Source organism: Miniopterus schreibersii (genome assembly GCF_964146895.1).
Source record: "Miniopterus schreibersii genome assembly, chromosome: 5".
Taxonomy (NCBI): domain Eukaryota; kingdom Metazoa; phylum Chordata; class Mammalia; order Chiroptera; family Miniopteridae; genus Miniopterus; species Miniopterus schreibersii.
Genome location: NC_138106.1, coordinates 86,228,929 through 86,255,421, shown reverse-complemented (window position 1 = coordinate 86,255,421; position 26,493 = coordinate 86,228,929). Strand labels below are relative to the sequence as shown.

Sequence of the window (26,493 nt, the reverse complement as noted above, 5' to 3'; positions counted from 1 at the left end):
ACTGCATGTGAGTCAATTCACATGAGTGGACCAAATCCACAATTCTCTGAGTGGACCAAAAACTCAACAAACATCGATTGAGAATCTCCTTTGTGTTCAAAAAACAAGGAAGTACTGTGGAGAGCACACAGTCTTACTTCAGGGAATTTATAATTTAGGGAACATAAACATCCACCACACAAAGTGGGCATGATCTGTACAAGCCAAGTGCACTGTGTTCGAAAGAGCGCCGAACAAAAACACTAAGAGGAAGAATTTTCTAGGAGCTAAATTTAAACAATCAATAGAATTTCAAGAACAGGCAAACACAGCCCTGGCCGTCGTGGCTCAATGGTTAGAGCACTGGCCTGCACACAGAAGGGTCATGGGTTCGATTCCCCTTGGGGGCACATACCTGGGTTGCAGGTTCGATCCCCAGCCTCGGTCAGGACGAGTATGGGAGGCAACTGGTCTATGCGTCTCTCTCACATCAATGTTTCTCTCTTTCTCTTCCCCTCTCCCTCCCCTCTGCTCTCTCTAAAAATCAATGAGAGAAAAAAATTTCTGGGTGAAGATTAACAAAAAAGAGAGAGAGCAGGTAGACAAAGAAATTTGAGAGTACAGTTGTTCCTAGATATCCACAGGGGATTAGTTCCAGAATCCCGCAGGGATACCACAACTATTTCCAAAAATTTGAAAGTAAAATCAGTCTTTTCTTCTAAGAAAAAACACAAAAAACTACAATGTGCCCTAGCCGGTTTGGCTAAATGGTTAGAGCGTTGGCCCTGCAGATGGAAGGGTCCTGAGTTCAATTCCAGCCAAGGGCACATACCTCAGTTGCATGTTTGACTCCCCGGCCCTGGTCAGGGCACGTGCAGGAGGCAAGTGCAGGAGGCATCCAAACAATGTGTCTCTCTCACATCGATGTTTCTCTCCATTCCTCTCTTTCTCTCTCCTTCTTTCCCTCTCTCTCCTTCTCTCTCTCTGTCTTTCCCTCCCTCCCCCTCTCTCCTTCCCCTCTCTCCCTATCTCTCCCCAGCTCCCTGCCTTCCTTCCATTCTCTCGGAAAAGCAATGGAAAAAATATTCGCAGGTGAAGATTAAAAAAAAACCCATAATGTATGCAGTCAGCCCTCTCCATCCATGGATTCCCAGCTGCTGGTTGAAAATACTGTTTTCGGTCCACAGTCAGTTGGTTCTGAGGACCCAGAACCCGTGGATATAGAACCCGTGGATATGGAGAGCTGACTATGCTACAGGATGGTAGTATGAGGATTCTCTCTGTCACTAGACATTACTAATTTGTTCTCCAAAGATGATGCAACTTCATCAACAGTCTAAGAGTTTTCATCCTTGCAACACGTAGTATATAATCAGTTCATTTTAAAATGCTTTAGCCAAGGTGATGGGTAGAAAAGGGTATCTCATTTTAATTTTTATTTCCTATCCTCCCATTGTCTAGGGCTGCTTCATATGCCTATATCTATACTATGAAATAAAAAGCACAGTCTGTTTAAGAATGGTGAGTCGTGTGTGGCTGGAGCCCAAAACACAGAAAGTGCACAGAGGAAGCCTCTTTCTCTTCCTTCCAGAGGTTTCTCCAGAACCTTGCTCTTTCCCTCTCCACCCCATAAATTGCCGGTTCGCATCAGCAGTTAGGGACAAACCTCTCCTTTCCTCTTTAAATGCGCCTGAGTAAATTAAAGAGTTTATAAATGAACATGGTTGAAAAATACTGGTCTTGACAGAAACATCTGAAACCATTTCCTCCATTTTTGCCCAAAACTTGGTTTCTGCCCAATTTAGATTATGAAACAGTCAAGGTGCCTCAGAAAACACACAGAAATTCTGATCCAGGTCTGAAGACCCGGCTGCAATACATCCACTCTTCTCCTCTCTTTGGAAGGTGGAACAGTGCAGGAAAGATGAACAAGGTATGAACCTGATTTGTTGATGCTCATTAGGAGGGTACTGCCACAAAAGCTCCCATGGGGATATAATTTTAAGGTAAAATTCCATAAATGATTCTGGAAGAAAATGATTGTTTTTAACCAGCATCTTGTTTAGATTCTTTCCATGGTAAGAACAAAGTGACAACCAAAACAGAATAAAAACAACACACAGCAGAACGCTCAGTAACGTAGCAAAGGGCAGTGTTCTCAACTCTGGACCGGCAATAGCATCAGAGCTAGGAAAAACTATATTCCAAATTCTGATTAATGTGACTCAACTAGCACATTCTCTACTTCAACGGAAAAATGGAAAATCACTATAAATACTTCCTTTCAAAAAAGAGCTGCTATTATCATTCCAATAACACTATAAGGCTGCATTGCCTCACATACACATTTGTCTACTCCAGTGGTTTTTCAACCCCTCAGGAGACATTTGGCCCATTTTCACTTTGAGAAAGTTTTCACTCTCACACCCGGAGGAGGGTGCTCCTGGCATGTAGTGGGTAGAGGCCGAGGATGTTGCTAAACATCATACAATGAACAGGACAGCACCTACAATAAATAATTACATGGCTCAAAATGTCAATAGGGCCAAGAAACTCTCATCTATTTCTTCATGGCTAGCAGGGACCTGGTGACAAAGACAGGGAGTTAGACATGATAAGCAAGCTTCCTACAGACCTCCAGGAAGCTAGACAACTTAGTTCCAGAGTTTACTTGATATTTACATAAATAAAAGTTTCCAATTTAGTAATTTTCACTTGAAATATTTTAGGAAGAGAATGGAGCACAGTCCAGGATTCTTGCCACATTATCAGTGTACCATCTATATTTATTAGCTTATCACATCTACCTAAACAAAAGTTCATAGTCAAACTAGCTACTGCCAGCTCTACCTATTAAAAATTAATATTTTCCTGCATTTAGGCGACAACTGAACTCTCCATACCCAACCACCAAAAGCAACCAGTCCTCGAATTTCGGCAGTGGGTTTTACGTGGTCATTTTCTCAGAAAAACATTCATATCTGAAATTCCCTTTCTCTGATGTCCATTAAAACTTTACTTTCCAGCTCCACGAAATGTAAAAGCCAGAGTGGGAAAGGAAGGTGATTCAGACTGTAAACTTAAAGGCAGCGACAAAGAAATGCGTTCTATAAAAAGTAAAGGGTGTTGGTGTTTAAGTGAAATAAAATAGAGGCTGAAGAGGTCCCTCTAAAAGTAGCAACGCCCTTAGAGGTTATTTTATTTCCCACTAAGTTTCCTTGGGTATTTTACAAAGAAAGTCATTTTTCCAGTGAATTTTTTTTTACTATCTCCATTTCCAAGTGTGCTGAAGGCATTTATCTGTTTTCTAGCTGTTATAGTAAAAGAAAAATTTTAAGTTATGAAAAAATTCAGTTCAAATTTAAAGGAACCACACAGGGTTCAGAAATCCATTTTGAACCATCAGATATACCTGAGAGAAAGAAAAGCATCTTGTTAACTGACAGAAATCCATCTGAATGCTCAAGTTTCTCAAGCTAACAAAGCAGGAAAGGAGAAAGACCGGCAGTTTACCCACTGAAGTCTTCTGAAACACCTAAAGATGAAGACAGGCCCTGGTCAGGGGGCTCAATTGGTCGGAGCCTCGGCCTCTGCTCAAAAAGGTTGCAGGTTTGATTCCTGGTCAGTGTAGGCTGTGGGTTCAATCCCCGGTGGGAGTATAAGGGAGGCAACCGATGTTTCTCTCTCTCCTCTTTCCTCTCTCTCTAAAAAATCAATGCAGAAACAGATCCTTGGGTGAGGATTTTAAAGTTGAAGACAAAACTATTGCTACGTGGATTAGCTAAACTCTACACCAAATGTCAACTTGAGTGTACGCCTGAAACAAAAATTTCTGTCTTTGTGTTAAGCAAAATTCGAGTAGAAAAGTGCACTATGTACTTACAAAAAAAAGTGCCAAAATGATACTAATTTTTAAAAAAAGTATAGCAGGATATTTATATGCAAGATCTAATTTCAGATAATTAAGCAGAATTACAGCACAAAAGTGGAAAAGTGCACAGACACCTCATGTGTGACAAACGGCAGCCAAGTTATGTTTAGACAAACATGTGGTGAGACGGTCTTTAATCTGGCTGAACGTGAAAAGTTTTGTTTTACATGAACTTGACTCCCCACTGCAGCTCCAGCTTCTGAAACAAGAGCCGGCACCAGGGTCAGGAGCCGGGAGGCTCGGCGGGGGCTGTGTCCGCAGCTCCCTCCAGGTCCCCGGGGAGGAGGCGGCTGCCCACGCGTACCGGGCAGCCGGCAGCCCTGCCCAAAGCGGCCGAGGCTCTGAGCGCTGTTTTTGGCACGAGGTAGGTGTTACCGGCTGCTTCCCGGGGCGCTTGGAAGGAATGTGTCACCATCAATCAGAAAGTACACTGAGCCCCGTGTTCGGGTCACAGGGGGAGTGCTGCCTCGTCCAACACGGGCAAATCCTGCCAGCTCCAGGGAAGGAGGCGAGGCGCGTGGCAGGAAAGGGGCCGGGGTCGGTGCGGGGACTGCGAGACTGAACGGGCTCCCGGCCTGGCAGCAGAAAGTCGCTGCGCGCTCGGGCCACCGAGCACTCGGAGCCCGCGGGGTCCGCAGCGCCGCGCGCGGTCAGCGGGCGCGCTCGGGCCCGGGCGGCGCAGCCCACCCCGCGCCTCGGCCGGCCCGCGGGGCGGCAGGTCCCCGGCCTCGGCGGGGCCGGGGCGGGGCGGGCCCCACCTGCGCACCTGCGAGCCGCGCGGCCGGAGGATGAAGGAGCCGCCCGGGCGGGCCGGGCGGCGCGCTCACCTGCGGGGATGCCGGGGGGCCTCTCGGCGTCCGCGCCGACGCGGCGAGGCCAGGGCCGGAGCGCGAGGGCGAGCAGCAGGAGCCACGGCTTCACGGCGCGCGCCCCCATCTTCGCCCCGGAGGGCCCGCGGGCTCCGACGCCCCACCGCCCCGCTGCAGCGACTTCTCGCGAGAGCGCGGAGCCCAGGTCCGCCCGGCCGGCGACGGCGGCGGGATCGGCGAGCCGAGTGCGCGCAGCCGCCCAGCTGGAGTCGGGCCTGGCGGAGGCGCCCGGGGCGCAGCGGGCGACTTATAGGCGCCCCGAGGGGGAGGCGACGGGGCGGGCCGCGCCCTGGCTATTGGCCGCCGGTGACCCGCCGCGCCGGCCGGCCCACGTCTGCGGTGCCCGCTCGGGCCGACCTAGTTCGGGGCTGTCTGCGGCTACGTGTGGCGGCGCACGCGGGCCGCTGCGGCCGGGAGCCGGGCCCGCGCCCGGGAGGGGCCCGGGGGGGGGGGGCCGGGCGGGGGCGGCAGCGCGGGCGGGGCCGGGCGGGGAGGGGGCTGCGGCGCGGGCGGGGCCGGGGGGGGGACGGCGCGGGCGGGGCCGGGCGGGGGCGGCGCGGCCCTCGCACCTCCGCAGCCCCGCGCGGGGCGCTGTGTTCCCCCGGCCGCGGGGGGCGAGGCCGTGCCCTTCCCCGCAGTGACTCGCCCCGGCAGTGGCTGCGGGTCCCCGGCCGTCTCGGCGGAGTGGCCCTCGCCAGACTCTAGCTTGGAAAGGGTCCCCCCCCCCCCCCCGTTAAACTCGGGGGTCAAGTTTCTTCTCCCAGCAAAAGGCAGGCCCTGTGTTTATTGCTGTGTAAACCGAAAGTTTTTATTGCCCGGCGAACATTTCTCCTCCCGGGTGCCAGGAGAGCCAGACCGGCCGGCTGGAAGCGCTGCCCGGCGGGCGTCCAGCGCGGGGACCTGGGCCGCGCCCCGCGCGCCGAGCTGCCGGCCACGCGGGAGGTGCGCCCAGAGCCGCCCGCCTCGCCCGGCCGCCTGGCACGGCCTCCCCAGCGTCCAGCTTTTATTTATGGCTAAGCAAATGTCTCTGTTCTGTGTCACTTCTCAACATTTTAGCTAGCCCGGTGTGTAACCTGTTGGGATGAGCGGGGGCAAAAACAAATGAAGGAGGCATCGTGAAGATGTGGCTTCGTGTGCTGCGTGAGGGGAGCGTGTTACGGAACAGAAGGACTGGCAGCCTGGCAGCATTCCCTAACCTACCGCTGTCTTCCTAAAATGGGGGGGGGGGGCCTGATTTGAGCCAATACCTTTCCAACTCTGAACCTTTGAAGTTGAAAGGAAAAATTATTGAAAAAGATATGTTCCAGTTTGATCACATTTTGTTTAAAATTAGCATGATATGGCGGGAGGGGTGGATGAAGGCGGAAGAGGGCACAGAGGGGATAAATGGTGATGGAAAAAATAAAATTTAAAATCAGATAAAATGAACATGATATCTAGATAAGATGATCACCAAATGGCCCCATGAAAAACAAGTGGCATCCAGGGCCGGGTGGCTCAGTTGGTTAGACTGTCATCCCAAAACAAGGTTGCAGGTTGGATCCTGGTAAGGACACAGAAGAATCAGCCAATGAATACATAAATAAGTGGAACAACATCGGTCTCTCTAAAAATCAATCGGTAAATCAATAAATAAAACCAGGTGGAAAAAACCTGGGAAGAAATGTTGTCTGCGGTGTGACATTTTAGAAAAACAATCATTTCCTGTGCTCAGAACTAAGCCAATTGTTACAGTGTTTTGAAGGTTTGGTCCCGGTTTTTTAAAAGGAAAATTGGAGAAAGTTTAGAGAAAAGTAACATAATTAAAGAAATGGAAAGTATGACCTGTGAAAAGAATGAAACAAGGTTTATTCAGCCTAAGGAGCAAAAGCTAAGAGATGGATTCCCTAATAACATCCTCCAGTGTGTGGCCAGCACCGCTCTATAAAACTAGGCAGAAAGCAAATAGCATAAGTCCTCGGAATCTGAATTCTCTGCTACGAATGGCTGGGATTTTTTTGCCAAATCTCAGCCCCCAGAATTCCAAACTTGTGTGCTGGGCCTGAACTCCATCAGTCTCCTTGAACTTGAATTCTTACTTTCCCGGTTGTCCAGCATCTTCAGGAACTTGCCGTCAGAATCTAGCTTTTTGCCTGCCTCTGTGCCCCCGTGCCCACATGCCCGCATGCACTTTTACAGCCTCTCCGCACCACAAGTGTGTGTGCGTCTGCCAAATCTGCCAGTCATTGTAGGTTACCGTGACACTCACCCTTCTCAGTTGAGAGTTCCAAGGTCAGGACTGTAAGACTTGTGTTTCTTTGGGATTTTCAAAATAGCCAGACACATGTATCACCATCTTAAAGAGCCCCAATTCTGAAACAAAATCCTTCCTTCCTTCTTGTATTTCCAGCTGTCCGTCTGCTGAACATCTCTACTTGGGGATTCCACTGGCACAGAGTGCAAATGTCTTTAACTCATCACATCCAGATCCCATTCACAGTCTCCTCATCTCTGTTAATGATACTGCTGCTCTTTCACTCGCGTGGCCCTGAAACACACACCCTTGACACCAAATCCTGTCATTTTCTTTTGCTTTCACATTTTCTCTCCATCTGTCCTTTCCATGCTCACTGCCACCTCACTAATGCACTTCTGAATATCCCCCAACTGTGCTGCTTGAACTGTTTCCTCCTGCAGGTTCTCCCTGACCTCAGTATTATCCTATTAGCTGCCACAGCCAAATCCATCGTACTCAGATACCCTTTTGATTACTTCATCCCCAAACTCAAAGATTTCATAAAGAATTTGGAAATAATCCAAATCCCTTAATCTAGAATTCAAACTCCTTTGCTGTCAAAGCTAATCACTTCATATCCCATATCCAGCCAATCTGGTTTCCTTTATTATCTCCCAAAGATATTGTCACTTTTATTCTCTAGAGTTTGGGTAAGAATCACTGTCTTCATTTGGGTTCTTCCAGAGGCCAACCCGGAACCAAGATTTAAAGACCAGCAGTTTGTTGGGAGTTTGAAGGAAAAGGGGTAGATGAAGATAAAGTGATACAGAAAAGGGGAGTTAGCCAGTAATGGGTGCATTCTTTTTTTTTTCTTTTTTTTTTTTTAAACATATCTTTATTGATTACAGAGAGATGAAAGGAGAGGGAGAGAGAGAGAGAAACATCAATGATGAGAGAGTCATTGATCGAGCCTGCAACCCGGGCATTTGCCCTGACTGGGAATCGAACCCCGATCGCCTGGATCCTAGGTTGACGCTCAACCGCTGAGCCACGCCCAGCCGGGCAATGGGTACATTCTTAAATCTACCACAGTAGGTGACGAGAGCTTGCCTTTGTTCATGTTATCTCTATCTAAAAAGCTCTTCTCTAAACTTCTCCTCTTCCCTTCATTGGGCTAACTTCGGTCAGACTCAGATGCCACCTCCTACTGGAAGCCCAACTGGAATATCTCTCCCTACCCCAGGTATCCTTGTTCCATGCTTTCTAAATCTTGAAACAAACCTCTTTCTTTTTGACTTATTTTTATTAGTTTGTTTATTGGCAGAGGGCAAGATCCGATTTTTTTTCTTCATTGTATACTAAATAACTGGCACATAGTAGCATGTATTCGTTCATTCATTTGTTCATTCAAAAAACATTGTGTGCCTACATGCCTACTATGTCTCAGGCACTGCTCTAGATGCTGGTGAAACATATCAAAAAACAAACAGCTCTGTTTTTATAGAGATTTTACGTTCATATAATGAAAGAGATAAACCCATAATGGTGAAAGTGATAGAGAAAATAAATCAAGAAAGTCAAATAGAACCAAGAAGGAGAAACTTGGAAAGGCTAAACTTGGAAAGGCCTCGCTGAGAAGGTGATGCTTGGGGATCACCTAAAGCAGTGAGGGAAAGAAGTGCTTTCTTGGCCAGAACATATCTGGAGTGTTGGAGCGGGGCAAGGGGCAAGGGGCAAGGGGGCAATGAGCAGGAGCTCAGTGACGGTAAAATTAGCAGGAGATGAAGCCTGGGAGGTAAGAGGAGGGGAGGGGTAAACAGGAGAAAGTGTGATTTAGAGTAAAGCCTGGTAACAACTCTGGCCTTGAGGACATTAGGCTAAATAAAATAAGCCAGTCACAGAAGGACAATACTGCATGATTCCACTTATATCTAAAATAATCAAACTTGCCCTTGCCGCTTTGGCTCAGTGGTTAGAGCATTGGCGCAAAGACTGAGGGGCCCCGGGTTCGATTCCAGCCAAGGGCATGTACCTGGGTTACAGGCTTGATCCCAGTCCCCAGTCGGGGCACATGCGGGAGGCAACCAGTTGATGTGTCCCTCTCACATCGATGTTTCTCTCTCTCTCTCTCTCTCACTCCCTTCCACTCTCACTGAAAAGCAATGGAAAAAAATAACCTCAGGTGAAGATTTAAAAAAATAAAATAAAATAGTCAAACTTGCACTGGCCAGTGTGGCCCAGTTCGCTGGAGCGTCCTCATGTAACCAGGAGGTGGCAGGCTTGATTCCCAGCCGGGGCACGTACCCAGGTCGTGGATTCCATCAAGGCCAGGGCACGTGCCAGAGGCAACCCGTCTATGTTTCTCTCTCACATTGATGTTTCTCTCTTCTCCCTCTCTCTCTATCTCTCCCTCCCTTCCTTGCTCTCTCTAAAATCAATTAAAAAAATTAAAGTAGTCAAACTCATAGAAACAAAAGAATAGAATGATGGTTCCTAGTGGCTGGGGGGAAGGAGGAAGAGGGAATTACTAATCAACCGGTATAAGGATGTAAGTCTTCTGTTATGTCAGATGAGTAAGCGCTAGAACTGCTGTGCAACATTGTGTCTTTAGGTAACAATACCGTATCAACAACGCTTAAAAAGTTCTTATCACAATGGGAGAGGAGGGGAAGCACTTGGATGGTTGTAAGCAGAGAGCAGTGACCTGATCTTATGCAGGGTTTGAAAGGGTCAGAGTCCAGATGTTGGGCTTGACTAAGACTAAGGGAGATGGGTGGGAAAATGAAACACTAGGCCTGAGGCTGGTTTGGAGGTTCATGCAGTGGTCCAGAAGGTGACGGTGGTTCCAACCTGTTGGTAGACATAAAAGCAAGTCAGTTTCTAAATAGATTTTGATTGTACAGCTAACAAAACTTGATGGTATGAATGTGGGTGTAAGAGTTAAAAAAAAAAGGAGTGGAGGGTATTTATTCAATGAATATTTGTTGAATGAATGAGAAGCAGAGCCTTGGGAACATCTGTTAATAGGGTGGGGAGGGAGGGAGAGGTTAAATGAAGTAGAGGACAAGGGAAAACAAGCAGCCAAGGGCTAAGCTAAGAGAAGACAGACCCTTGGGTGGGGAGGAGAGGGGCTGGGAGGAGTCAGCAGTGGAGGCTGATAAAAGTCAGACAAACAGAAAAAACTATAGAAGACAGACTTGGGAAATAGGAAGCCTGAGAAAGGGCCACTGGAGACACGAATGTAAGATCAGAGCCCCAGATGGGAGCAGAAACCACAGTGGCTATAAGATGTGAGCTGGCGCTGAGGGCCTGGAGGACACTGGGAAGCGGAGCCTTCATTCTGTGACCCTTCCTTCTAAATCAGGCCCCTCCTGCAGATGCCCGTGGGTGGCCTTTCTAATTGCAGGGTGAGCAAGTTGTCACCAAGATGAAGGTTCTGTCATGCTCTGTGGGTCCCAGCATTTTATTTTTTTCTTTAATCCTCTAAGCCATAACTTGAAGGGAAGGATTTCCAAGCTGATTTTTTCAAGAGTTGGATATCTAAATAAAATCGGTGTGAGAAAAGTAGCCTGCTTAACATATGGTAAACAAACTAGGCTTCTCACCCAACAAAAAGTTATTTATCACAGGGGAACCGAGCATGGGCTACCTTCTGAAGATACCCTGCTTTCTTATTGTCTTCAGGAAAACATAAGAATTCTTTAGCTACAAATCTGGTTCTCATGCAGCTCTTCCAGCCAAGGTACCATTTTATTAACCCTCGTTGTGTGTTTTAGTCATCTGAGCACAACAGTATAGAATCCTCTGGTCTACATGCGTAACTTCCAACCTGTAAATAATTTTTATGTGTTTATTTGAGCCAAGCTGACAACATATGCCAGGGAGCTAGATCTCAAATACTCCCTAGAATAACAGTTTTGCAGCTTCTTTTATGCATTTGAAATTAAGGAGATGTAAGGATGGGGAAAAGCAAGGTGGGGAATGGATTACAGACTAGTTAAGATTAGGTGCTTATGGTTTATCTCAAAGGTGTGCTAACCTGGGTGCACAGAAACAATGGACAGGGCCTTCTTAAGGCAAAGATAAACCTTTTACTAAAGAAGTTATCTGCCTCCACTGACAGACCCTTAACAATCTGATGTCTGTCTGTCTCTGTGGCGGCCCAGATTGAATAGGGGGCTACATCTGCAGAAAAAGAAGAGAGAGAGGAAAAAAGAAGTTATATATGTGGGGAGTGACTGCCCAGCAGGACCGGCCCAGTTAGGAATTTATGACCAGGTCACGCTGTGAGGTTACTTTCCATACCCCGTTTTTCTTTTTTAAAAATATGGAACGCTTCACGGATTTACATGTCGGCCTTACTCAGGGCCGTGCTGATCTTCTCTGTGTCATTCCAGTTTTAATGCGTGTGGCTGAAGCAGCATGAGAAGCCCTTCTTTCGTTCAGGCTCCCCAGGCAGATCTGAATTGTGAAACCCTTGTACTGAGCAAAATTATTATGTCAGTTGTAAAACTAAATTCAGTCACATTCAAAGTGAGAAGAGCAGGCCAGGAGAGTGAAGAGAGCCAGAGTGCACACAGTATTCCAAAGATGATCCTAACAGATGTTTTGTGACTAGTTGCCTGATTTGGACAAAGCTGTCTAGGCCATGAGTCACCCTAAAAGGTCGGCAGCAGAAGTCTGTGGCTTTTGCATTAGTCTCCCAAACATATTTTACTGAGTTCCAAGCTGTGACGTATTTGTCGGCATAGGTTACACCAGTATGACATTAATTATGATTGAGCACAATATAATATTAAAAATTTTTTGTTCAACAGGAATATCTAATGATTTTTGTCAAATATTAATTGAGCGTAGTCCTGGCCTGTGTTGCTCAGTGGTTAGAGCATCAGGTTCGCTCCCCACCCCAGGGTGCATGGGAAAGGCAACCAGTCAATGTGTCTCTCACATCGATGTTTCTCTCTCCCTCTCCCCCTCTCTCTCCCTCCCACTCTCTCTGAAAAGCAATGGAAAAAAATATCCTCAGGTGAGGATTGACAACAAAACTATATTAATTGAGCGTAGCAGCTTGGGTCGATTTCTGGGCGCTCTGTTCTTGGTTCCATTGACCTATATGCCTGTTCTTGGGCCAGTGCCAGGCTGTTGTGATGACAGTGGTTTTGTAGAGCAATTTTTAACGATTTTTAGTGGCTCTCTGCCCTTACAGCCTCTTATTCTCCTGCTTCTGAGGACTATTACCTTCTTTATCTGGAGTCATCTCTGCCCAGAAGCTGAGAAAGTTTTACATTTCCCCTTACTTGCAAGGACCTCTGTGAATGTTGAGAGTAGCTCTGGGAGTTGTACAATATTTGAGGTTGGGAAGAAAGCCAAGTTGTAATCAAGAACAATTACTGAAAATACCAAAAGAGCAACAAAACAAAAGAAAGAAAAAGAACAATTACTGAGAAAGCATTTCTTAGAAACTATCTAGGGGATCTTAGGAAAAAGAGGCCTGAGCCCCAAGGACACAATAAATGGTTAGGTTTTCTTTTCTTTTCCTACACAAGTATTCATTTCTTTCTTTTATATTGGTGACTCCAGTCTTTTTTTTTTTTTCTTAAAGATTCCTTAATATGATATAAACTTTAGGCCCCATTAAACCTTAATTCACTCCTTGTCCTACCCCTAAAATCTAGACCCAAACCTTTCCATAAGTACAGAGAATATAAGGAGTCTATAATCAACAATTCCTGGGCTCAGCATGGAGTTGGACCTTCCTGAGTCAACTCTGATCATAGGTTCCAATAATGGTATTCTTACCTCAGCAATCCTGAGAACAAAGTTGGAGGAATCACACTACTGGGAATCAAACTATACTACAAGTCCATAGTAATCAAAACAGCATGGTGCAGGCCTAAAACAGACAAACAGGTCAAAGTGTTATAGGAGAAAAGCGGGAGTTTTCTTTTCCCATTGTGAGTGGGAGTGGGGTTCTTGGGGTACCACTGGAAAAAGCACTTCCAGAGGCCCCCACAAGAAGATGAGATATAGTAGAAAGCTTTACTTCCATGAAATTAGATTCCTGGGTTTCCAAAGTCCCATTTCCCTTAGTCCAGTCCTGGAAGAAGTGTAACTGGGGTTTCAGTGGAGCTAGAAGCAAAGCCAGGGTCCAGAGTTCTCTTTCCATGTTGGAACCAGGTCCAGTTCAGCATCAGGCTAGTTGCAATCCATCATTCCCTTGTGTGGGGGGTCCACATGGCCATGGGCGACGTGGGTGAATACAGGAGAGTGTGCCCTGGGGCAATAAGAATCCCAAGAGTATAAGAGGAACCAAGAGCATAAACTCCTTTGTTCAGGGGATTAAATATCCCAAAGTTAGAACCCTTTCAGTGGCCACTCCCATTCTGGCCAATGACTTATTCCCAGGTGTGACTGACAAAAAAGTACCTTCCTGATGTCACCCAACTTTACTGCGCATGCATCTATTCTCCTCCCTTTTCCAGGCCCTTCCCCAGCCATCTGCAGGAATAGACTCTGGCTCCCTGGGGAGTGTAAAGCTTTAGCTTCCTGGTGAAGCTGCCCAAATGACAGGCCTATCCTATTTGGCCTGCCCTTTGCTCTTTTCCTGTTATGAATAACTAGGTTAATTACAATAGTATTAAAAGGAACAAACAAAGATCCCAGAAATAAAACCATGCCTTTATGGCCAATCAATAACGGACAAAGGAGGCAAAAACATATAATGGGGTAAAGTTAGTCTATTCAATAAATGGTGTTGGGAAAATTGGACAGATGCATGCAAAAAAATGAAACTAGATCACCTTTTTTAAAAAAATATGTTTTTATTGATTTCAGAGACAGGAAGGGAAAGGGAGAGAGAGATTAAAACATCAGTGATGAGAGAGAGTCATTGGTCGGCTGCCTCCTGCACACCCCCTACTGGGGATGGAGCCCACAGCCCAGGCATGTGCCTGACCGGGAATCGAACCAAAGACGTCCTGGTTCGTAGGGCGACTCTCAACCACTGAGCCACGCAGGCCGGGCTAGGCCACCTTCTTACACCACACTCAAGAATAAGCTCAAAATGGATTAAAAACTTAAATAAAAACCATAGAAGAAAACATAGGCAGTAAAATCTCGGACATTTCTTTTTTTTTTTAATCCTCACCTGAGGATATTTTTTCCACTGCTTTTCAGAAGAGGGGAAGAAGTGAGAGAGAAAGAGAGAGAGAAACATCGATATGAGAGAGACATCGATTGGTTGCCTCCCCCATGTGCCCAGATCGAGCCAGCCAGAGAAAGACAAGGACCATATGATTTCACTCATATGTGGAATCTAAAGAACAAAATAAACAAACAAAGTAGAAACAGGCTCATAGACAGAGAGCAGGCTGACAGCTATAGAGGGGAGGGGGGGTTGAGGGCTGGGTGAAAAAGGTGAAGTGATTAAGCAAAAAAAGAAAAGAAAGAACTCATTGACGACCGCGTGGTGATTCCCAGAGGGAAAGGGAGGTGGGGCAGGGAGAGAGGGTGAAGGGGGATGGATGGTGATGGGAGGACACCGGACTTGGGTGTGAGCACACAACACAATACAGATGGTGTACTATAGAATGGTGCACCTGAAACCTATAGAATTCTATTAACCAATGCACCCCCCAATGAATTAAAAAACTAAAGCTAAAACAGGGAGTATAAAATAATAGAAAATCCTAAAGCTTTAGCCTGAGTGAAATGGATGTTATTCAGATATATGCCATAATAAGTACTAGTACTATTTTGAATTCAACATTCTTAAAATCTGGAAAATAAATTCTGTGACATACACTGAAGGGAATATGTTTACAATTTAACCAAAAGGAAGGAGAACTTACTTTAAAGGGTGTGCCAGTAGAGAAAAGCAGGGCATTGCCAGCCAGCCATGGCATGTCCAGTCTGCGTGCAGCACACAGAATTATAAGTGGTGTCTTCTTGAGAGCATTTTCCATTACAGGTTTCCAAAATGGATGGTTTGCAACAGATATAATTTTCTGTACTATAGAGACATCACAATGCACAGAGCCTCTCCGTGCTTTTTGAAGCTAGCCATAATGATCATGTAGCCCACTTGCTGACTGCTTGCAGGGCTCTTTGTATCAGGTGGGAAACGTTCAGTGAACTTCCTGCAGGCATCGTGTTTTGCAGAGTCCCTGACATCATAAGACCACTCTGGTATCTGAAGGTAGCCATTTGGTGACTGCTCTCTAATTTCTTTAACTTCAATCACAGTGTTTTTCTTAATTACTGCTCCGGTGTTACTTTGCTAATGTGTGGCCTTCTTATTTTTTCCCCAGTTAATATGATTCTTAAAAATCACAATTAGAGATAATTAACACTAATTTTAGCCAAAAGTAAAAACACTATTTAGGTGCAAAAGATTATTACTATTTTAAAAAAAACAAAAAGTGTTAGGTCCAGACAGTAAAAGGCAAATAATTATTTAAAAAACAAGCTTTTAAACAAGAATTGCTCTTTTTCCCTTAAAATTTTAAAAATCTCTCAAAATGAGAAATATTATCAAATCAACTACTTTTGTCATTATAAGACTCTGTAGAGAATTTTATAAAAATTTATTTAAGGCAAAAAGATATACCTGGAAACAAGATCTCAACAGAGTGAGATAAATGCTCTGGATAAAAACAGTTATGTAGTTTCTTTTATGTGTTTGAAATTAAGGAGGGAATATAAGGAAGATTACGTGGAAGTGGGAGAAAGCAAGGAAGGACTGGATTACAGGATAGTTAATAAGATTATGTGCTCTCTTGAGGGTGGGTACTGTTTATTTCAAAAGTGTGTTAACCTTGATGCATAGAAACAATGAACAGGGTTTGCTTAAAAACTTTTCACTAGCCCTGCCCGTGTGGCTCAGTGGCTGAGCATCATCCATGCACCAAGAGGTCACTGGTTCGATTCCCAGCCTGGGCACATGCCCGGGTTTTGGGCTCAGTTCCCAGTAGAGGGCGTACAGGAAGCAGCCGATCAATGTTTCTCTGTCATCAATGTTTCTGTCTCTCTCTCCCTCTCCCTTCCTCTGTCTAAAAATCAATAAAAAAACATATATTTAAAAAAACCAAAAACAATAAAAACCCTTTCACTAAGTAAGTTGTATGCCTCGGGTGTGACTACCCACCCTGACCTGCCCAGTTAGGAATTTATTACCAAGTCAGCCTGTGGGATTACTTCCCTTAGAACCTCTTTTTTCCTTCATACCTCCCTTTGAATTCTTTAGGTTTTCAATAATTATAATTTTTTAAATTATGTTTGTATTGGTTTTAGAGAGAGAGGAAAGAAGAGGGAGAGAGAGCTAGAAACATCGTTGAGAGAAACATGGATCGGCTGCCTCCTGCACGGCCCCTACTGCGGATCGAGCCCACAGCCCGGGCATGTGCCCTGAACAGGTACCAAACCAGCAAGCTCTTGGTGCCACACTGGCCAGGCTCAATAATTATAATTTATTGCCTAAATCAAAGCAAAGATTACTAGTATTCACATAGCAATATTGCCCCAAATCAATTACAAAAGTAGAAAATCCCTTTTTCTCTTTATACCCCATGGTTTCCGTAAAGTGGGTGCACAGTGTTCACTCACTGTCAGCACATGGTCGATGTGTAAGTACCAAGTTCCAGATACTGTCTTGTCTTCAAGATTCCAAGACAGCCCAGCTCAGCAGCGGAGCATCGACCTAGGATCCAGGAGATCGCTGTTTGATTCCCGCTCAGGGCACAGGCCCGGGCTGCGGGCTCGATCCCCAGTCGGGGGCGAGCAGGAGGCAGCGGATCAGTGACTCTCATCATTGATGTTTCTCTCTCTCCCTCTCCCTTCCTCTCTCTGAAATCAATAAAGACATTCAAAAAAAAAGATTCTAAGATAAATGAGACACTTCTCTCACTTTGAATACCTCCATGGGTGTTTAAATCATTGTTCTAAAAAATAAACTAAACTCCACATATTTCTTTAGACTACAATGTATCTAAATAAAAATTTGTTAAAGAAAAATAAATGTTGGATACTAGATTAATTTGGATATATCTTAACATCCCAAATAAAACAACCTGAATTATCCTCTCAAGATAATGTATTTTGTCACTTATTGTTTTATAAGGATAAGGTATCTTTGATTTTGACACATACTTAAATAATAGGAATATGAACTATTATGTGCTTTCACGTCTCTTATTTTGTTTTTGTCTATGTCAATTCTCATTATCAGTCTTTCTGGAAAGTCCAGTGCAGTCCAAGGAAATATGTTTTTTTAATCCTTACCCCAAGATATGTTTATTGATTTTGGAGAAAGGAAGAGGGATTGAGAGAGAGAGACAGAGAGAGAAAAAGAGAGAGAGAGAGAGAGGGAGAGGGAGGGAGGGAGAGAGAAACATGGATGTGAGAGAGAAACATTGATCTGTGCCCCAACCGGGGACCAGACCTGAAACCTAGGCATCTGCCCTAACAGGGAATCACACCTGGGACCTTTCCGTTTACGGGACAACACTCCAACCAAACTGAGTTACACCAGCCAGGGCAGGAAATAATTTCGATACTTCAGTTGCCTTAAAAAAAATGGCCAAAATATGCCTTTATTTTTATTTTAAAAATAAAACAATGAAAGGTAAGTTATTAGGGTTTAATGTGGTCCTTACCTTTGACAAATAAGGCATGTCACCTAACTTTCATATGCTCTAAATTCTCTCTCCGTCACAAAATTGATTTCCATTTTTAAAGTATACTCTGAAGATAATTCAGCAATGGCAATATAGCATTATGTTTGTTTCAAATCTTTGACTCAGGCCAACCTGGGTTCCAGTCCTAAATCTACCTCTTAATATCTGTGAGTCCTTCGCTTGGTTTCTTAACCTCTTGAACTGGCTGAGATTCTAAGAAATTTACTGTTGCCCATCTGAAGGTGTCTAGAAGCAGGAGGCCCCAGACTTGGGGTGTTAGGAGCCTGGCTCTATTTCTTTCTGATGCTCTTGACTTTCCCTACTCTGCAGAGTTCTTGGATAGGTACTAACAAGTGTGCAGTAGTCCTGCGCATTATATTAACACGAAGATATCCAGGGAGAAAAAACGGAACTTCCTTTTTGCATATCTTTGCCCAGAAGCTGCTTGAAAACCCTCGAAAGTCGTCCCCTTATGTCATTGGCCAGATTAGGTGACACGGTCAATCCTAAACCAATAAAAGGTCAGAGAAAGGGCTTGGCAATCACAGTTAGTGGTCTGACCCTTTCCCTGGAGCCCTGCATAGAGTCAGCTTTCTTTGAGTCACATGGCAGGGAGGGAGTCTGTTTTAGAAAGTAAACAAAATTGAGATTCTGCCCTGACCAGGTAGGCCGGTGGGTTAGAGCGTCGTCCGGATATGCCAAGGTTGCGGGTATGATCCCTGGGAGGGCACATGCAAGACCCAACCAATTCACAGACCGCAGTGCAGCGAAGGCCTGCGCGGGGGCAGGAGTGAGGTGAAGAGGGTCAGTGGAGGAAACAAGGGGGATATCTGTAATACTTTCAACTATAAGGATACATTAAAAAAAATAGAAATAAATAAAAGAATCAACCAATGAATTCATAAATAAGTGGAACTGTTGTAGGCTGTGGGAACCGCACCAGGTGTTACATGGGTGGGGCCAGACTGGACCTGAGTTCCGCAACCTTGGTACTTGGGTTCTGGCTAGGAAAGAATTCAGAGCCAAGACTCCAACTATAAAAGAAAACTTATTTGGTAAGTCAGAGAGGTAGAAAAAAGTAATTCCTAGAAGAAATAGGCTTAGGAAACAAGTTATAGAGCTTGGGAATGAGGAATCTAAAGGTATTGCACCTGGGGGATGGGGAAGAGAAAGGTGCGAGGGGAAGGGGGGGCTCTTCAGGAGGGAGACCGCACTGGATCCTCTACCCTAAGAGTTTTAAGGGTGGAGATTCTAGGGGAGGTCCCAGGGGAAGATCCAATAGAATATTCAGCAGTCTTCCAGGTGTGTCCTGTCAGGGTTGTGGTCCCCACTAATTGATTGGTGTGCACCAGGGCAAGGGGTCATTATTCAATGCAGCTAGCCCTGAGGTCAGCCATGGGTCACTGGTCTGGTTTTGCTGCTTTTCTGGGCCTGCCGCTGAAATACAACTGAGGCCTAGATGTTACCTCTAGGGGGGAAAGGTCATGACCAGCAACATGCTAGCAGAGGAAAGGTCACCTTTGGGATGAGGTCCCACCCTGCAGTTGTCCTTTGCTAGGCACCTGGGACTTTCTACCTTTTGTACCTGGCCCATCGCCCTTGCCCCCTCCTGTCTGTCTAACTGATTACCACAGAACAGCAAAAAATTGATGTTTTGTGGGGGTTTTTTCTCTCTCTCTACCTTCCTCTCTTTCTAAGATCAATTTTTCAAAAAGTTGACATTCCATTAGGAAGTGAGTAAATATGCCTTTACTCACTTTCATTGCCTTTCTTCTATGATTCCTGCTTTTCCTGGAATTAATAAGTAGTTTTTAAAAGTTAATTGTCATGTTTTCATTGTGGTATCCTGTGTCATATTCATGTGATATGGGACTCTGAGTCCACGCCCCTCTGTTCCATATTCTGCAGAGAATAAATCGCCATGCTATTGGGAGGGAGGCAAGGGGGAGATCAAGAGAGGGGTAGTTTTCTGGCCATGCCAGGTGAGGCAGGGGATCTGAGGCCTGCATACTTCCTATTCAGACCTTAAATAACTCCTTTTGTTTTAGCCCTACCACTTAAACTTTCATTCCAAAGTATTTGGTAGCTCCAAATTATGAACCTTTCTCTACCAAGAATTTTTTATTTCTTCGTGTAATCCCTGTCTGCAGGCATGCAGGGTTTAGCTTCCTCTAACCTGCTAAGAGAGTTAACAAGGCTCTATCTGCTTTATGTGTTCCCATAATTTACTGATACTATCTACTCCCATCTTATTTCACCTTTTAGGTTTACCTATTTGGATTCTAACCCTTCACCTACATTTTAGCAGGATCTCTGGACAAAGTACACATGCATAAATGCTTGCATTTAATCTGCTAAGTTTAACTAGATACCTGTTTCTTGACTGCATTAAGCTTGCGGTTCCCTATCAATAAAATGAGAATGTTAATAGTACCTATCTCATGGTATAGTTGATGGGTTAAAGGAGTGAAGCATTAAAATTGCTAGTATAGCCCGGCCGGGCGTGGCTCAGCGGTTGAGCGTCGACCTAGGATCCAGGCGATCAGGGTTCGATCCCTGGTCAGGGCACATGCCTGGGTTGCGGGCTGCAGCCGATCAATGGTTCTCTCATCATTGATGTTTCTACCTCTCTCTCTTCCTCTCTCTGAAATCAATAAAGATATATTTTTTAAAAAAATTGCTAGTATATTGCCTAAGAAACATAAAGTAAGCACCAACTTTTTTTTTTTTTAATATATCTTTATTGATTTCAGAGAGAGGGAGAGGGAGAGAGAGAGGTAGAAACATCAATGATGAGAGAGTCATTGATTGAGCCCGCAACCCGGGCATGTGCCCTGACCGGGAATTGAACCCTGATCGCCTGGATCCCAGGTCGACGCTCAACCGCTGAGCCACGCCCGGCCGGGAAGTAAGCACCAACTTAATGCTAGTTATTGCTATTATTATTGTTATTAAAGTTATACAACAAATATAAATACTACATTTATATCCGACAAATGATGCATAGGAAAATATATTTAATTCTGTTTTATATTAAAAAGTCCATAAGAATAAAAATATTGTCTGTTTTATTATTGATTAATATAGATTTTTCTAATTAAATGGAATTGAATTTTTAATACTTGCATTACAAGATCCTGCTAGTTTAGTAAAGAAAACACCTCTGCTATTAAAAGCATGTATTTCACAGATACAGACCTGTTGGCCTCTTGGGCTAAAACCATAATGGGAGCTTAGAGACCCTTCTGTAATTGGTAAACACTGATGACTTCCCTCTCCCCACCTCCCAGCAAATAATTGTCTCTTGGTTTTAAACAATTATATTTTTATAATCATTTTCTAAGGGGAAACTATTGGTTTTAGTAAAATAATTTGTAGTAGAAGGTGAATAATGTGACTTGAAAAGATTTATAAATATTTCTAAGGCAGTTGGATGGAAGTGGGTAAAGTTTGGGGAACTGGGGGACATCTGTAATAGTGTCAACAATAAATAAAAAAATACAAAAACTGGATTTTAAAAATTCTAAAATTTTTTTCCAATATTTCTAATTCCAAAACTAATTTATCAGAAATGAAGGGACTTCCATAGTCTTGTCTGATAGAAACCATCATCACTAAAGGGTACATAAAGTCCAAATGATCAACAAATTATTAAAGGCATATTTTTTAAAAACTGTATCATCAAGATGAACTGAGCCACTAAGGAATACATTTAGTAGAGCCTGGACTTGCCATAAAAAAGGGGAAGCAGTTAATCATTTTATCAGTAAAGAATGTCTCTGATCCCTGCAGCTGCTAGTGCTCCCTCACTCTCTGGCCGGCCTGCATTTCTTCTGCATCCCTTTATCACGCTTGCTATCTCAGAGTGTTTTTATACTTCTGCACACATGGTTGTATGTTCCTTTGAGGCAGGGCTGTGCCTGGTTCATGTTTGTGTTCCCCAGAGCCTTGGCAGATGCTTTAAAAATGGCAGGCATGCAACAAATATCAGATGAGTGGATGCGTTTACTACCCTCCCCCGCCCTTTCTGTCATATATAAAGACCCAATTCATTGATTCCTTTTGTCTAACCAGGGTTTTAATAATTGATATACACTTATTTTACTTACTATACTGAGATTAATAAAACAGGATATTGACTCTTATTACGTAATTTAAACCACTCTCCTCTCACTTCTTATCTAAAAACTATTATAATTATACTTTCCTGGTTTTAATTGTTTTTCTCTTCTGCATCATTATATCTGAATCTCCATTTATTTTTTTCACTTTTATTTATATGTATATTTTTTATTGTTCAAAATATTACAGATGTCCCTTTTTCTCTCCATTGACCCCTTCCAACCCGTTCCCACCCCTTCCCCAGTCCCTCACCACACTATTGTCTGTGTCCTTCGGTTATGCATATATGCATATAAATTCTTTGGTTAATCTCTCCCCATCCACTTATTTTTGTTCAGCTGCTACAAAGCTAGTGTTAAGCCTGTTATGTGGTATCATTTTGGGGAGAGTGACTGACTATTGGACTTTGTACCTTTTCAGTCCAATGTGGGCTGTTCGGTTGAGCTACAATTTTTTTCCTGGCAAATTCTAAATTTTTGTTATAAATGCAAAATGGTGTTAATTTGTAGTCTTTATTGTGACTTATTGTGAATCTTATCAGAATGCTAGCATTAGAAGTCATTTAAAACCACATATAATGTATTGAAATAATAACACATAAGAACCTATGGGAGTGTCTCTGCCATTTGCTAAGAGACATCAATAGGAACACATGAGGCAATGTACAGACAACTTTACAAAACTGCAACTGTTTGATAAATTCCTTTTCTGACTTTGATAAAATATGTATCAGTACATTTTAAAGTCAGTCAGTCTTGCCCAGCTGGGCGTGGCTCAGCGGTTAAGCATCGACCTGGGATCCAGGCGATCGGGGTTCGATTCCCTGTCAGGGCACAGGCCGGGGTTTCGGGCTTGATCAATGACTCTCTCCTCATTGATGTTTCTATCTCTCTCTCTCCCTCTCCTTTCCTCTCTCTGAAATCAATAAAGATATTAAAAATAAAAAAAATAAAAAAACCAAAAAAAATAAAATACAATAAAAAATAAAGTCAGTCAGTCTTGACTGGGCATCATTAATAACATGATGTCATGATGAATTTCTCAGAAGACATTCATTTTTATATCAACTATTTACTATAAAATATTTGTCATTTCTCCAAAGTTTTGAATTATGAATTTTTTAAGAACAATAGGTGGTATGTATGTTGAGGGACTAAATAAAGTTGAATTTATGTATTTCGTAGGAATTTATTTAAACATATGCCTCCTTTCCTATTGTGTAGATGAATGGGTTTTGGGTGTGCCTTTAGCAATCATTACATATTTGATGATATAATTAATTGCAATCATGGGACTAGAAATTTCAAAAAATGAGTGTAGTTCGTTGGATTAAATTTAAAAGAGTAAAAAAGTATTTGAAGAAATAATATTAAATTAACAATATCTCTTATATTTTTAAGATAATTTTTCCCCAAGTATATGTCTCCAAAGCCTTTGGTCTTAGCGGCAGAGCAAATCCTACCGGCAAATGGTGGTGGCCAAAGCCGTGCTGCAGAAAGCATTTAAAACATGGTTGTCTGTAGAAATGTAATCGTAGTGTGTGCTCTTTTGGGTCTGGCTTCTTTCAAGATTCGTCCACGTGACTGACTTTATCGGGTGTTCCTTCCCTTGTGTTGCATAGTAACAGTGCGCTGGGCACAGAAGTCAGAACAGGGGTTGTTACTGGGACATCAGGGGACCGATTGGAAGGTGGCAGGAGAGAATGCTCTGCGGCAATGGAAATGCTCTGTATCTTAACAGGTGTGCTCTTTACGTAAGGTTATATATTTGATAACACGCAAGATTTGTGCATTTGACTGTATCTATGTAATTATACTTCAATAAAATTTAAACTTGATCTAAAGGAAACAAAGTGATCTGCAGAGAAGTTTTTTTGGTTTTGTTTTTTTAAATCCGCACTGGAGGATGCTTTTTCTGTTGCTTTTCAGAGAGAGTAGAAGGGAAGGAGAGAGAGAGAGAGAGGGAGGGAGAAAGAGAGAGAGAGAGAGACATTGACATGAGAGAGACACATCGATTGGTTGCCTCCTGCATGTGCCCTGGCCCCAGACTCAGGGATCAAGCCTGCGATAGAGGTATGTGCCCTCGGCTGGAATTGAACGCGGGCCCCTTCAGTCCACGGGTGGACGCTCTGACCACTCAGCCAGACCAGCTAGGGCTGTCGAGAAGTTTTTGAGAAGTTTTTGTAGATAGCATGTACTTGTTTATCTGTCAATAGAAACCTATTTTTGTTGGCCCAACTAAACTGCCCTACTTTAATCATGTTTCCTCTTGAACAAATAAAGTTTGCTAAAAGTGTTTTAAAGGTGTGGCTCAAAGGGCCTACATGAAAACATCTTTTATTAAAACCATTTTGACACTTTATTCAATAGCAAATGTATTCATTAATTTGCAAAGCTTTCGTCATTGTGTGTACCCTGAGCCCTGGGGTTGGAGTGTGTTGAACTGAACAGACCCATTCCCGGTCCTCCTGGAACAGAAGGAATCACAAGCACGGTCACTGTCACGAAGGGCAATGCACAACGTGGCTGGAGGTGTGTGAGTGGAGGGCTGACCTGCCAGGAAAGGTTCTGATGAGAAAATGTTTAAGCAGACTTGAAGGGGCGATGGGATTTCACTAGATGAAGGAGTTAGGAGAGGGTATTCTGGGGACGTGAAGGTTACGGGCAGGAGAGCAAGTACAGATTGTTGACCATGAGTGAGCAAGGGGCTCGTGGGATGGGGTTTGAGAGGGAGAGCGGAGTTCAGGGTGGAGGGGCGTCGCTCTGGCGAGGGTACCACGCAGAGCACTGAAGGCTGGGCAAGACTTGGCCTTTGGCCACCATCAAGGCGATCCAAGTCGATACTGTACCCTTCTTGTCAATTGTTGCTGAGGCTTTCATATGTGCATTTATAAAAGGATTCTATGTTGCTGTATCATTTGAAGAGAATTTGTTTTAGTCTCACGATAGTGTGAAGCGGTTGTCTTTGAAATGAGACGTAGGTTCCACATTTTTCTGAACCATCACAAGCATCTTCTGATACAATTTGACATCGTGGAAGATCCCACTTTGTGCAGTTCAGTAACAAGACATTTGGACTCAGAGGATGTAGCTAATTGTAAAAAGAAGGATGATTTCATAATACTGTGCAAGGTCACCTTTTGTCCTTGGGATCCTTTGCTTCTCCAGTGAATTCTCCCCAGAAATTGCCTTCTCTCACCTCCAGGCCCTGACACACGGAAGGTCCAGAGTTACAGGGAGGCTTTGCACCTGCCTTGCAGCCTGAACTCTGACTCCCAACCATCTTCCCCCATGAAAACACATAGTAGTTCTGAAATATGAATTAAGTTGATATTGCATTTAGAAAATTTTTATAGAATGGCTTGATAGATAAGTTGTTTTGGGTTGTGACAAAAACAAGAGCCCACCACCTATTTTTAAAGGTATATCAATGCAATTTTGTTTTCGGAAACTTTGGATGCTGGTTCCCGGGAGAGATTATTTTAATCAAGTGTGAATTTTCACCTTGCTCTATGTTTTTAAGCTAAAAATTTGGGATAGTAACAATGATTTTTTGCTAGAGTGGACATGCAGGGGGAATATGGACATTAATTTTTCTAAAAGAGAAAACAAACTTTAATTTACTGTTCAGTTTCACAAGATGTCTAACTTCAAGATGCTAGTATCATTTTTATAAGAATCATTTTTTCATTGTTTGCTTTTCTCATGAGTTAAGGACAATATGAATGAATGATATTCAATAATGACAAATATATTAAGCTCTTCTATGGAAAGTTTCAGGAGTCCAAAATTTCATCTTTGATTGCTGATATAAGGCTACATGCTCCTGGGAAGCTTCCCTCCTATGCCTGTAATAGTTTATAGAGATCTTTACTTCTTTGTTCAAATCCAACTCACAATCTTAATCTCAAAAGAACCCTTTGTCTCGTAGTTAATAGAAAAGTAGAAGCTCTAACTGTACCTGTGCCGCCTTCATTCATTGCCGTCAATGATCCCCCACCTGAGCTCTCGGTCAAGTCACTTCAACCTACTCACATCCTGAACCCGATGGTCTTCTCTCCTACACCTCCAACACCACCTCTCTCACTTTGCACTTGTGTACACCACAGATTCTATTATAATAAAATCAAAACACCCACTTTGGCCTTACATATCCATCCACCAAATTCTGAGCTAGAGATTCTTAAACTTTTTAGAATACTTTACATCTTTAAAAATTGTTAAAGGTCCTGCTGCATAGACTGAATGTTTACCCCTCCCCCTTCCCACCCAATTTATTTGTCCGTGTGCAAGAGCCCTAACCCCCAAAGTGATGGCATTTGGAGATGCAGCCTCAGGTAGGTAATTAGGTTTAGATGACGCCATGAGGGTGGAACCTTCATGATGGGATTAGTGCCCTATAAGGAGACCTCTCTTATCCTCGGTCAAGTGAGGATACAACAAAAAGGCAGCCATCTGAAAACCAGCAAGGGCCTTCATCAGAAACTGAGTCTGTCAGCACCTTGATCTTGGACTTCCCAGCTTTCAAAACTGAGATAAATAAATATTCACTGCTTAAGCCACCCAGTCTAAGATATTTTGTTATAGCAACATGAACTGCCTAAAACAGGCCTCTCTTTGTTTATGTGAGTCATATTCATTGATATTTATCATATTTAAAATCAAAACATATTTTTTATTAATATGTATCCATTCATTTTAAAGT

At 43.7% G+C, this 26,493-nt stretch overlaps 1 protein-coding gene across 2 annotated transcripts in view; it reads right to left on the bottom strand.

Annotated features, from left to right (window-relative positions):
- Nucleotides 1–5,210, bottom strand: part of PLOD2 (procollagen-lysine,2-oxoglutarate 5-dioxygenase 2) — a 100,934-nt gene extending 95,724 nt beyond the window's left edge. For both annotated transcript variants that reach the window (XM_081139263.1, XM_081139264.1), the window contains exon 1: nt 4,738–5,210. In XM_081139263.1, coding sequence (XP_080995389.1) covers nt 4,738–4,846 — 109 coding nt within the window. In that variant the 5' untranslated portion in view covers nt 4,847–5,210. The remainder of the gene's footprint in view (nt 1–4,737) is intronic.
- Between the last annotated feature and the right edge of the window lie 21,283 nt (nt 5,211–26,493).